Raw genomic sequence first — 13,395 nt, forward strand, 5'->3', positions numbered from 1 at the left:
CTAAATGAAAGTGACTCCCTAAGATGAAGGGCTAAGTCTGCAGACACGTTAGTCCCTCGACGCTCTGTGCACTGCAAGGCCAGCCTTTGAGGGCTGTCGCTGCTGCTGACTCTCACTGGAAAGTGTGGCTCCAAGTCTCGCCAGAGAAGACACGTCATTGTCGTCTTCAAAAGCATGACTGGTCAGCTGAGTGGATTTCCAGACCGTGTCCCACCCTGAGTTCTTCCCAGAAGCAGGGAGGGAAAGTCAATTTGTAAAAGGATATTTGTTCTCAAATTCCTTTTTTACTTTCAAGACCACTTTAAAGTCCTGTGGCTTGGTCATGCATTTTTTTTCTCTTACCAAAGAGGGTTCCACATTTTCAATTAAAAATCATCTGAAAATATAAATGGACCCCTTGTTTACCACATTTGGTGCTTTAAAATGTGACAGTTAATTACCAACAACTTTTTCAGAGATTCAGGGTTCTTGACAGAGGTAAAAGTTTTAGAGGTAGCTGAGGGAAGATGGTTCTTTCTTCAGATTAACCCAGGAACTACTGTCTTCTCACTGCCACAAGCAACTGTTGGGAAGCAACCACGCAGACTTGCTAAACAGCCTTTACAACTGGATATAACTGTGGTCTCACTTTGAAGGTGCACCTCACACCTCCACAGGGCCTCCATGGCCAACAGCCCTTCTCTGAGAACCACCGTCTCGGAGGACCTGCTGTTGGCTGGGGGCAGGCCTACAAGCCCCATCCTTGGCCACTGCTGACCCCCACTGGGGTCACCAGACTTCTTCTCCCAGGAAGTTGGAACTAGGATTCTAGGTATTGAAATGCAGGCACAGGACTTGTGGGATTCGGTCAAGCCTGGATTAAGGCAACAAAGCCACATCTGGGCCACGTGAGTGGGTAAGTGAGCTGATTCTGCTGATCCACAAAGAGGAAGAAGAATGGAAGCCATACTGAGAGAGAGGGGCAGAGAGTGAGACCGTGCAGCCCCACAGACAGATGGTAAGTGTGGGCACCTCCTTCCCAGGTTCTGGGACACAGGGATTGGATTCTGTGATATTCTCCCAACACACTTTCAATAAATCTCTTGCGCTCAAGTTAGCTTGAGTGAGTTCTATTCCTTGCAGACAATTCCTGACAAAGAAAAAAGCCTGCCCTTTATTGTAAAAGTTCAATCTGAATAAAAATCTTCAGCTGGTAATTTGCATAAGAAGTCCTGATCCATCACTGTGTTGTCTACTGCCAAATCTGAGAGATCTGTTTAAGAAACCGGAAGCAAAGTTTCTCTCTTGCATTTTAGAAAACTCTGCCCTGGCTCTGGGGAACATCTTTTACATTTTCTTACAAATAAAATCTGGCTCTTTGGAAACTATGCAGCGATTGCTTGTTTTACTTTTTTATACTAAAAAATAAAGATTTTTATTAAGCACTGTATGTTGCATTCAATAGCCTTCAGATACACCACACCACAACCCATCTACAATCAATCAAACCCAGCAGCAGTTCATTCTTGCACAATCCATGAGTTAGGGCGAATCTTCCTTCAACTTACAGTCAGATCCTATTCAGGTCTTGTGGGCAGGGACTGGGAAATTACATCTCATTTCTGATCACTAATGTGTGATGAAGCACATTGGGAGAATTTCATGAAAACAAATAAATGATTCTGCTTTCAGTGTACACTGTTTGAAAGTATTAACACAACACCGAAACAATATATGTATACTGGCTTCTACTAACTCCTTGATGGGAAAGTTCCCAAGAACAAGCGAGTTTCCCGCTACAAAAGGCGGGGCGGGGCGGGAGGTGGGGCCGCGGGTGAGGCTAATTATTATAAACACCATCATGTCATTCACTACCTTCTGCCTCCACACTGGTGCCTCAGGAGCTGAATTCGCTCTTCTGGAGGAGAGGGGAATAAGGGACTAAGTACACGTGAGATGATGCCACTGATAGTCCTATCAGATGACCAGTCATTTCAAAGACTTCCCTCAGAGCATCAATAGGTTAGGTGTGGATTATTCCATACTCTCAGCCCATGACCATGAGCACCCTGTATTCCATCCTGTCCACCTACAACTTCCATTAAAAACCTGACAGTTGCCAGCTTGGTCCAAGTCCTACCATAATATGGCCCCACTCTAACTCTGCAACTTTTTTTTTTGGCCATGCCGTGTAACATGCAGGATCTTAGTTCTCTGACCAGGGATCCAAACCAAGCCCCATGCAAGTGAAAGCATGGAGTCATAACCACTGGACCTCAAGGGAAGTCCCTCTACCTCTATAACTTTATTTCTAAATATCAGTTCTCATTTTCAGTCACTCTGATTCTTTTACTCATGTCTCTGAGTCTCATAGTGACTCACCCAAATAAGTAAGTAAACAAGACCTTGTCTTCCCCTATGAAATTTTACCCTTGGGGAAGGCAGGAAAAGTTCCTAAGGGTTCTGACCCCCATACGACCCTGATGTATCACAGAGACAGTTCTCCTCTGGCAGGAGTCCCTTCTTGAAAGTTAATTTCTGGGGATAGAACGTTGTAGACCATCTCCAAAAGAGGCTCTAATCATTTCCTCCCTCCCCATACATGTGTGCGACTCCCCACTTTCGACTTGGAACCAATTTCCTCTCCTCTTGAATCAGTACTGACCTTGTGACTTGCTTTGATTAATAGAATACGGTGGACTTCTGAGTTCACCCCCTAAGAGGACTGGCAGCTTCTCTTGGAAGCCGGCCACCCTATAAGAGGTCTAAGTATGCTGCTGGAAAGAGAGGCTGCCCAGGTAGGGGGCTGAGGCCAGCCTGGACATCCCGTGGGTATCCCAGCCCCAGCAGAGGCCCGATGGATGCAGACACCTGACTGAATCCAGATGAGAGCAGGAGGAACACAGCCAAGCTGAAACCCAGCCAATCCACAGAGTGAGGAGGTACGACAAGCTGTTGTTGTTTTGAGACACCAGGGCTTTGGGGTGGCCTGTGATGCAGTAACAAGACAACCGAAACACCTTACTCAACAGAAGGTCAGTCTGAGTTCAGGAGGAACGGTACGGTACTGCTGTGTCTCTGGGAAGAGAGCTCAGTTTGTTGACTCGAACTTTTTTTCTGGACACCACAAACATCCCAGGCAAAGAACCACAGAGGCATCCTTTATTCGTCCTGCTGTTTCATGCAGTATGTATTTCACTTGTCATCAAGTTCTGACTCCTTCCTAAACGCGTCTTGGATGAACCCTTCCTGCATGATCTCGCTCCCACCACCACAGCCGAGGCCCTCATCCCTCTGTTTTGAAATCTACGCCTATCCTCCCCTCCCCAAACATCCCCTCCTCCATCCACCCTATAATGGACACTGGGCTCATCTTCCTGAATGAGGAGGGCTTTCCCTGTATGTGAGCCTCAATCTAATCAGCCCCGGTGTTCGAGGTTCCTACCCAGTACCTCTCTGTCCACTCCTTTCCTTGGGCAGCGTAACGCCCACCGACACGCATAGCAGTCCCGTGTCCTTCCTCTGCGTCTCTGTCTGGCTGTTTGTTCCCTGACCTGCGGGGCCCTGACCCCTCCAGCTCCTCTGGCCTTTCTCCCTAATGATGCCTCCAGCTCCCCAACCCTCACTGAGCCCTCTCAACTTCAAAAACTCACAGCTCTCTACCGCATAACTCAATCTTATTTATATAATTGGTGGCTGGTCTCCAATTTTCTCCTGTGTTTATAGCTCAGATTCCTAATTACATCATAAGATTGAGGGTGGGACTATTCCTTATGTTCATGTGTATTTTTTACAGGCCAGTGCTGGTATAAAGATTATCAGTAAAATTGTCCTTACTGATCTGAATGATTTTCCCTTTTTAAGCTATTAATATGCTTTAGAACATTTTTGAAATGCAATGTATATAACTGTCGCTGAGGAAAATGTCCATTTGGTTCAGAAAGTCTGAATTTTTTAATGAGAAATTAAATAACATCCACTGCCAAAAACAATGAGTAATCGGGATATGCCTGTTCTGAAACCATAAAACTGCACTGTCAGAGGAATGTAGGGCATCCGGTGTTCCCTGAGCACAGGGGTCAGTCACACCAGGCCCCAGGGGAACAGCCTCCAGGCAAGCAGTTGAGGCACACTCCAGGGCCCTGGGGCCAATCAGATAATGCAGGACTGGACAGCAATAAAACGAAGGTTGGGAAGAACCTGTTTAGGAATTGGATATTAGGAACACGCCAGTGGTAGTCCACACCTTGGAGGCAGCACAGGCCACCACAGGCCGTGCCCGTACTTTTCTGCCTACCTTCTGCTAGGTCCCTGGACTCGGAGACATGTGTATTTTACTCATTTAATCTTCAAAATGACCCTGGAAGGTAGAGATGAGGAGACCAAGGCTAAGAGAGGAGTCATTTTGCCGTGAGCTATAAGCAAGTGATGATTCCAACCTAAGGTGAAGGACTTTGGAGGCCGAGTTCTTTCCTCTGGATTGCGTTGTGTCTACCTGGGAGGTACGACAATCACATCAGCAAGCACATGTGGTGGGCATCTATTACAGCCTGCATCCGGTCCCACCACTCCATGGCAAACAGATGGGGAAATAATGGGAACAGTGATAGACTTTATTTTGGGGGGCTCCAAAATCACTGCAGATGGTGACTGCAGCCATGAAATTAAAAGATGCTTGCTCCTTAGAAGAAAAGCTATGACCAACCTAGAGAGCATATTAAAAAGCAGAGACATTACTTTGCCAACAAAGGTCTGCCTAGTCAAAGCTATGGTTTTTCCAGTAGTCATGTATGGATGTGAGAGTTGGACTATAAAGAAAGCTGAGCACCGAAGAACTGATGCTTTTGAACTGTGGTGTTACAGAAGACTCTTGAGAGTCCCTTGGTCAATCTTAAAGGAAATCAGTCCTGAATATTCATTGGAAGGACTGATATTTTGGCCACCTGATGTGAAGAACTGACTCACTGGAAAAGACTCTGATGCTAGGAAAGATTGAAGGCAGGAGAAGGCAACGACAGAGGATGAGATGGTTGGATGGCATCACCAATTCGATGGACATGAGTTTGAGCAAGCTCCAGGAATTGGTGTTGGACAGAGAAGCCTGGTGTGCTGCAGTCCGTGGGGTCACAAAGCGTTGGATACGACTGAGCGACTGAACTAAACTGTTAAAGCCTGAACTGTGCAAGGGGCTGTGGAAGACTGTTAAAATATATGGTTTGAGGGGGGAAAGCCCCCATAAATTCTATTAGCACCCCTCCGTAAACAGACATACAGTCCAAGTAAAATGAGAGAGCCCCACTGAGCAAATACAGGTTTCAAAGAAACCTCGGGTCCCCACCACTTTAAGGTCTGTCCCTCACAGAGATTCCAGAACCTGTGCCTGTATTTGAACAGTTTAGTCCAGTTGGGAAAACAAACAAAAAAATAAATCATCAAAAGAGGATTCTGACCGCTAATTCTGGTAACCTAAAAGGGTTCACTTAGATAAAAAGGTTACGTAATTGTAGTTTCAAAGAGAGAAAAGGTGAAAACTGAGACTGCATAAAGTGCAGTATTACTGCTCATTTCAACTTCAATATTGCTTTGGGTATGGGCTACAGTTTGAGGTTTCACTGTTCAGCTGTAAAGTGTTGGTGATGTACAGAGATGTGTCTTTTTCAAGGTGAAGTTCAGAGCAATGGGAACATGGTGTTGGGAGAGACCCTGAGGCTGGGACAAGGCCGCTGATGCATGGTTTCAGGCCAAGTGTCCACCTGTGGGGAGCCCCTTCCCAGCTGAGAACAGCTGGGCCGGGAACACCCGTGGAGACGGGCCCGACAGCGTCCAGAGTGGCTCTGCCTGCAGTGAATGCTTCCTGGATACTATCGCAGCCTGCTTACTCCTGGGGCCTGGGATTTCCCAAACTCAGAGGAGAAAAGAGAATGGCTTGGAGCTAACAGCTTGAACTGCAGACCCTCTGTCGCCACTGAGTTAATCCTTTGGTTTCCCCAATGTTGAAAAGGCAATCCTAATAATTCAGCATACTATCAGAATTTCAAACTCAAATTCCCAAACAATACCCAAAGAAAAACTCTTAAGAATGACCTCAACTGTAGCCTGGTTCCATCCCAAGCCCCCCACTTTTAAGGAACTAAAGGAAATGGGGCTGTTCACAAGTCCTGGGAGGAAAAGGGCACTGGTTGGTCTTGCCGTGAGGAGTCCTAGACTCAAATCCTATTTGGCTCAGAGGGTAATCCTCATCAAATCACTTAACCACTCCAGCTTCATTTTCTCATCTGACCAAGGAGGGCAGGAGGGAGGGAACATACCACCTGCTTCACAGAATTGTTGAAAAGGTAATGTGAATATAAGTGCTTTACACATATGAGGTACTCAATTATAACTGAAAAAAGCTAAAACATTAAAAAATCACTTCTGACATTAAAATGCTAAAAGTGCTGACAGAAGCAAAACATTTTCTGTAGTTGAGGGCCTGCCTTGACCATCATTGCCAAAGTGCCCTTGGCTTTTTACTCAAAGTCTGAAGTTTAAAAACTCTAGTGCTTGCTTCGGCAGCACATACACTGAAATTGAACTTTAAAAACTCTTATTAGGGATCACAATGAGAAGCTTTCAAACCCTGCTCTTTTGGGTTGCATTTCTATAAGGGACAACAAATCTGTTTGAACAAAGTCAGGGTGTCATTTAATTAAAAGGAACTTAAGCCAGTGAGGTCACCGACCAAAGGCCCCAAGTGGCAGAGGTGCTGTTGCTGGAGTCCTCCTAGGGCAAGTCTGGGAGGATGATGCCAGCAGGAGAGAACTTCTCCCGGATTAGGAGGGAGGAACAATGGCCCGAATCCCTGACACAGAGGCTTAGGAAGTAATGGAGAAGGGTTTCCTTCTGACCCTCCCCCAGGCCTCATCACTGTCTTTCTGGGTCAGGTTTTGTACCCAGACCATGATCTGGCCCTGTCTAATTTTTCTCAGACCTCATTTCCTGACCTTTTTTCTTCAAACCGATGTCTTAGCAACACTGATGTGCATGAGAATTCCCGTGTGTGTGCATGCATGCAAACTTTTCCCTCCGCCCCACCCTACCCTGGCTGCTTAAAGTGCAGTCCTGCAGTGCCAGCATCCCAGGGGCCTGTTAGAAACACAGAATCCCAGGTCTGTCCCAGAGCTACTGAATGAGAACCTGCATGTTAATAAGCTCCCTGGTGATGGTAGGTACCGTAAAGCGGGAAAAGCCCTGCACTAAGGCCCTACTTCTTACAGAAGCGCTCTGGCAGAGCAGCCCTGCCCGTGCAGAGCAGACCCCCTCTCCAGTGCTCCCGTCCTTCTGTTCATCTCCCGTACGCAGAGCACTCACATGTGCTCATCTCTTTATGTGCTGCCTTCAGTTCTAAACTAGGGGTTCCCCACTGGCTGCAGACCATGCCACCCCTGTGTCCCCTACTATATGGTTAGAGCTTAAATAATGTCATTTGTCACAGCTAATCACTTCTAAGGTCCTTGTGATTTTAAACTTTAATAACTAATTTTAAATAAATTTAATAACTAACAGTATTAAACTTATTAAAAGTTTAATAACTAACCCAAATACCTGTGAACTATGTTTAAAAAGCACAGTTAGGTGAGTCATGTTACATGCTTGAATCTGGATACTTTGAATGTGTTTACACATTCAGTTTAAAATTTTTTAAATATTACAAATTCTTTCAGTATTACAAAAACTATTTTTTGTAACTGAAACTTTCAAGCATACACAAAACATAGGAAAGAATATGAGCTCTTACCCAGCATCAACAAATAGCCACTTTAGAAAAAATATTCTTATTTCATCTGTTTCCCCTGCACCCGTCCCACTCACTCACTCTTTGGAAGGCTAGATCACGTAAAACAAACCTCAGATATACTATAACTTCAGTGTGTATCTGTAATTTAAAAGGGCTCTCTCTATATGCATGCCATTACTGTACCTATTAAAGTTAACAGTGATTCCTTAATATAACATTGTCAGGATTCAAATTTCCCTAATTCGAAGGGGAATTTTTATAGTTGAATGTGTAGAAATCAGGTGAAAATTTTATTGCAAACCAAAAATAGCTCTTGGAGCCGACATGATAAATTTCTCATGCCTGTGGCCTCAGGCTCTAATCAGGGATGTGAAGAAAATCATATTTGTCTTTAAATACCATTTGCAGGTTCTGCTCTCCCCCAACTAGCCTACTTAGTTTCAAAAACTGTATGAAACTTTTATGAAGACTTTGTAGGTAAAAGAGAACAAAGCAAAAGCCATGCGGGGTATTATAGTGCCTGTCCCTCAAAAGCAATGAAATAAACAGGAATAGGACTGGTGAGGCTGACTATTTAACAAGAGACAGACACGCAAAGGCTGGACATTAAGCCAAATGATTTCCTGTTCAGTAGTCAACAGGACTTAAGAGATTCAGGAGGCGGGACAAACAGGGATGGTAAACTTGATGTTGGGATTTCCTTTAAAAAATCTGTATTTCTTCTCTCTGTGATAAGAATGGGGGTTCTGAGACACATATTGGCAGAAGCAGTTTGAAGAGCAAATCCAATTTCCTGGGGGTTGTTCTCCTTTTAACAGTAAGTTCTGATCTGGGCTGCATAGGTCAAGAGCGTGGTTCAGATCTCTCTCTGCTCCCTTTTGAATCAGACTTGGTCTCTGCCTGCCTACTTGTTTTAGCTCTTTGCGTAACAGAGATTCCGGTCTCCACACAATGGCCCACCATTCAACCACACTCGGCTTTGTCCCTAAACATTCATTCCCCCTGGCTCCTGCTGGGTCTGTTATATTCAGATATGAACTTTCCAGGAATCTGATCATGTCACAGGCCTTTTCCTGTATGACAAGTTCAATGCTGATCATGAATAGCGGGCTTCACACAGAGGGTTAGTATTATTCATGAAAATTATGACTCCACATCCAGAAATAGGGCAAAACTGGCCTAAAATAGGCAGGCTGGATCTCAGTTGAGTCCATCAGGCAATTACCAAGGTCTCCTGCTGCAAACAGCTTAGGAGGTTTTCTCAACTCTATTAATCTGACAAATTAAAAGCACAATGTCCTTGCAGACTCAAGGTCTGAGGCCTGGCTCGGTGGGGACCCTGGTGCCCACAGGGTGAACAGAAGGGTTTTCCAAAAGACCAAAGCCAGATACTGCTCCCTCCTCCCAACGCCCTAAACCAAGGGCTCCCAGTTCTCATTCCCAACTTCTGTGTGTCTTCCCACCTTGACCATTTCAAGGCCAGCTTTAGAAGCTCTGAGAGGGTTATGAAAGCGCCTTTAAGAAAAATGACATTTAGCCTTTCTTTTGGAACAGTGAGACACATCTGACAAATATTACAAATTAGAGGGGACCTAGGTGGTTCGTACTATTTTGCTGGAATTCTCTACTCTGGAACTCAGTGACCACGTGAGTCTGCTTCCATTGGCCCAAATTATATTTTATAAATGAGAGTGGAGGATTATCTTTCTAAATAAAAGCACTCGGACTGAAACCCCCTCTTTGCCATTCCTAAGAGAATGACATAGGCGGGTACTAAAAGACCATCATTGTGCAGAACAAATGGACCGAGGAAAATCTGCTTTCCTCTCCCCTAGCCCCTTCCTTCTTCACATAACTAGAGCCAAAAGAGATGTTTTTCATTTTAAAAATTTGATTAAGCAGCCTGGGCAAAAGCCTATTCTTCTGGTCTTTACAGTTTTCTCATTTTGGCAGAGCTGAACCAAAGTATACCAGGCTGGAAGGACAGGGAAGTGAGGGCCTAACTGCTAGGCAGTAGTGAGACATGTGAAAGTTTAGCTCATGAAAGTGAGCACTGGTCCTCCCGAGGCAGCAGAGTTCACACTGCTGAGGTGGGCACGGGGAGAGAGGCTTGGGTCCCACTTGGACCTCCATACCCTTCCTGACCTGAGGAGTGGGAGAGAAGGTCGGACAAAGGGTAGATTTAAATCATGAGGGAGAAAATCCGGGTAGGCTTATTATGAAAGAGCAGTCCTTTCCTTCAGCTCTAAGAACTGAGAAACTCTATTCCTATGGCATATTTAACAAGACATTATAAACACCGATTAGTAAACGCCTTATGGCTACCATGTGTAGTTTTGATTTCTGTATGTTAAATCTTCCCGCAACATTTTCAACCTTATTTTCAAGTACCTTTCTAAGATCCTCTGACATATCACATATGCCCTGAGGGTCAGGATACCTTTCTGCCTTTACATACATATAATAAACAGTGAACAGGGAATGAAGGAATGAACAGATTAGAAGACAGATCTTGTGCTAAAAGGCTGAAGAAAGTGGGTTTTCCAGTAGTAGGGAGTGACAAATTGTGAGCTATTGTAATATAACAATAGAACATCTTTATGTGAGGAAAGGAGCTATCACATTGGTTTTGAAGGTATCTAATTAGACATTTACTGAACACCAGCTTTCAGGGGACACAGCACATCAAATCTAAACAGTAAGTAGAGTCACAACTTAGTTTTACTGTCGATAAAAGGCTCTTTGTTCATTCTTTAAAAAAAAAAAAATTGGCCACACCCCATGGGATCTTAGTTTCCCAACTAGGGATTGAACTCAGGCCCCAGCAGTGCGAGTGCTGAGTCCTAACCGCTGGACTACCAGGGAATTCCCTCATTTTTGAAAATTAATTCCCCAAAGTACAAGGTACTGTTTCTTTTTCTGGACTGCTACCAAGCTGGTGCATCTCTACCCATGGACGAATCGGTGTGAGGAAAGCCAGTGGAAGGTGAAGTTCTGGGCTTCTCCATGGAGGGAAGGGGTTCCTGAGAGAACCTGAGGGTCTCCTTCCCAAAAAGCCTCCATGAGAGAAGTGAAAATCTTCAGCCCAGGTGGCTTTCCTCCCACCTGCTCCAGGAAGCCCACCTGCCTGCCTGCACTATCTGCCCTCCCCCGCTCACTCTGGGGCACTGGCCTCCACTCCAAAGGCCTAGTGCTCGGGGCCAAGGGGGAGTCTGGGCCTTACTCTGGCAGGTGGGGATCTCGCAGTACTTCCAGTAGACGCCGTCCTCGTGCTCTGCCACGTAGCACCAGGGGCTCACGTCACCGTCTGGGTTTCTGGGGAGGGAAAAGGATATACCCAGTAACATTCCCTTTGTTTTAAGTCAACTGGCTCATTGCTTTTCAGTTTTACCAACCCCCAGCCCCCACCAAAACCAAACCAAACATACAAAAAATCTCCAGCTTCTGTGTTGTTTCTAATAATTCATATGTATCTTAATGCCACCTCTCATGAAGAAGAAAAAAGTGGGAATACTACAAGAACAATGCAATCCACTGCCACAGAAACTTCAGAGCTTGAGGGTGGGGTGGGGGGTGAGCAAAGGTGAAGTGTGTTTATACGAATTCACTGCAGTGTGACCGGGACAACTGACCACTGACTAGATGATTCCAAACAGCCCTGGCACCTTAACTGTGAACACGGGGACCCCATGACTGGGAGAGCACAGGTGCCCATAGAACTGTGCATAAACACACGGATGGAGCCAACAGCTAGGATGGAGATTCAGAGGCTCAGTCAAAGGTCCTGAAGATACGCAAAACCCCCTTTACTGCACAATTTTTCTTTCAATGTTGTATTCTAGGGAAATCTTTACTTGCAAAGACATTCACCACAGCATTTTCACAATGCAAAAAAGTTAGAAACAACAATTAAAGGTTGGTTAAATAAATATGTCCATATAAGGGAAAGCTAGACAGCTGGTAAAAATGTGGTGTAGAGACATATTTATTAATATGGAAAGAAATTCACATGTCTTGTTAGGTGTTTTTTTTTAAAGGCAGTTCTAAAACACAATCTATGACAACAATCCCATTTTTGAAAAGATATATTTAGGGACGGGTACACACCAGATCCTTGAAAGTATTTATCTCTAGATGATGGGACTACAGGTATTAATAATTCTAATGTTTTTATTTTCTGATTCCCTTTATTTTCTTATGTCTTCTAGAGTGAACACTGTGTGATTTTTAAACAATAAAATAAAATTCACATGCTCCAGACTCCACTGACGAGTTTTCAATAGGATCAGGCCAGTCAACTCACGTGTGATAGAAATGGGTCCTCTTTTCACTTCAAAATACTAACATCTCAGAAACTTCTAAAGAAAAGTACACCAAAGAGTCTCAGTCAGAGCATAGAGTCCTGTTATCCTGGTACCAACTTCTGACATGGCAGTAATAATCGCAAAAGACTTATTTCACATTTCTAAACAAGTAGCTTGGAATAAATGCTTTAAGGTCTTTTCAACTCTGAGATGCCACGACAATAATGGGCAGTGCTGCTGAAACACAGCAAAAGATGGCAGGGGTTACTGGACACACAGAAAAGCCTTGCCTCTCTCTGCTGCTTTTCAAGCTCCCTTTATTTGGACTCAGAAGGCTGGAAACCTGACACTCCAGTTAGGCCGGAAATGGGCATAAAGACCCTGCGGCCTAAGCTTTTGGAGCAGCCCCTATCAGGCCTGGGAAGGATCAGCCTATTGTGCGGCCCAGAAGATAAGCCACCCTGAAGCACAAAGGGTCCTTTTATTTTTTGTGCCCAAAGGCAGGTGCCAGCACCAACCCTGCTGTCCCAGCCTCTCTGTCCTCCCACCCCCAACCCAGATACGCAGAGCCCAGAGAAGCCCATTCCCATCACTCGCCATCTCTCCAACATCGCGACTGGGGTGGCATTGGAAACATCACGTCAGACAAGCATGGTGTCGGGTGTCAACTGAGAAATCAAAGTTGGAGAACTTGTACAAAGCCCTTCTTTAGACAGTATTTCACTGTCATTTTCCTCCCTCTATTCAGGGTTTGGCTTTGATGTAGGATTTGGTAAAGTCTTTCGAAAACAACTGTTTGTTATCAAAGTCAAAACCATTCTGGAAAGCATCAGAATAGGCTAAAAAAGAACAAGTAAATCCATCTTTGACTCCGCTTCGGTGCTAAAACAAAAGGTCCCAGGGCTCTCTAATGTGATAATAATCGACAATTTCAGTGTCCCTTTTTTGAAGGATAAACTGTTAGGTCAGGTCTGGTACATTTCACCAAATCAAAGGAGAGGCCTGCAGCCAGCCAAGGCTCAGGAGGAAGGTGGTGCTCCTGGCGCTTAGTGTTTCCTTAATGGATATTTACTGGTGCATGTGTGGGAGCCTAGCGGTGGAACTGGGTGCTAATCTATAAGAAAAAAATTTTTTTTCATGTAAATTAAACCTCGTGGGAAATTTAAAATCAGATTTAAAAACAGGAGCACATCTGAGAAGACTTGCTTGATAGAAGGCAACAGAAGAATAGGATAAACCAACAGCCTAATACCAAGAGATAGTTTAGAACAAGAAGATAAAACAAAAAACAAACACTGGTTTCTCTTTCTAAGTATTCTTCTTAACCCAAGCCAA

The 13,395-nt window shown here is 44.7% G+C and overlaps 1 protein-coding gene across 3 annotated transcripts in view; it reads right to left on the minus strand.

The window, feature by feature from the left end:
• KREMEN1 (kringle containing transmembrane protein 1) overlaps window positions 1-13,395 on the minus strand; it is a 54,302-nt gene that overhangs the window by 21,912 nt on the left and 18,995 nt on the right. For all 3 annotated transcript variants that reach the window (XM_025267411.3, XM_044929995.2, XM_044929996.2), the window contains exon 3: window positions 10,980-11,071. In XM_025267411.3, coding sequence (XP_025123196.1) covers window positions 10,980-11,071 — 92 coding nt within the window. The remainder of the gene's footprint in view (window positions 1-10,979; window positions 11,072-13,395) is intronic.

The sequence above is a fragment of the Bubalus bubalis genome, chromosome 17 (assembly GCF_019923935.1).
Source record: "Bubalus bubalis isolate 160015118507 breed Murrah chromosome 17, NDDB_SH_1, whole genome shotgun sequence".
Classification (NCBI taxonomy): Eukaryota; Metazoa; Chordata; class Mammalia; order Artiodactyla; family Bovidae; genus Bubalus; species Bubalus bubalis.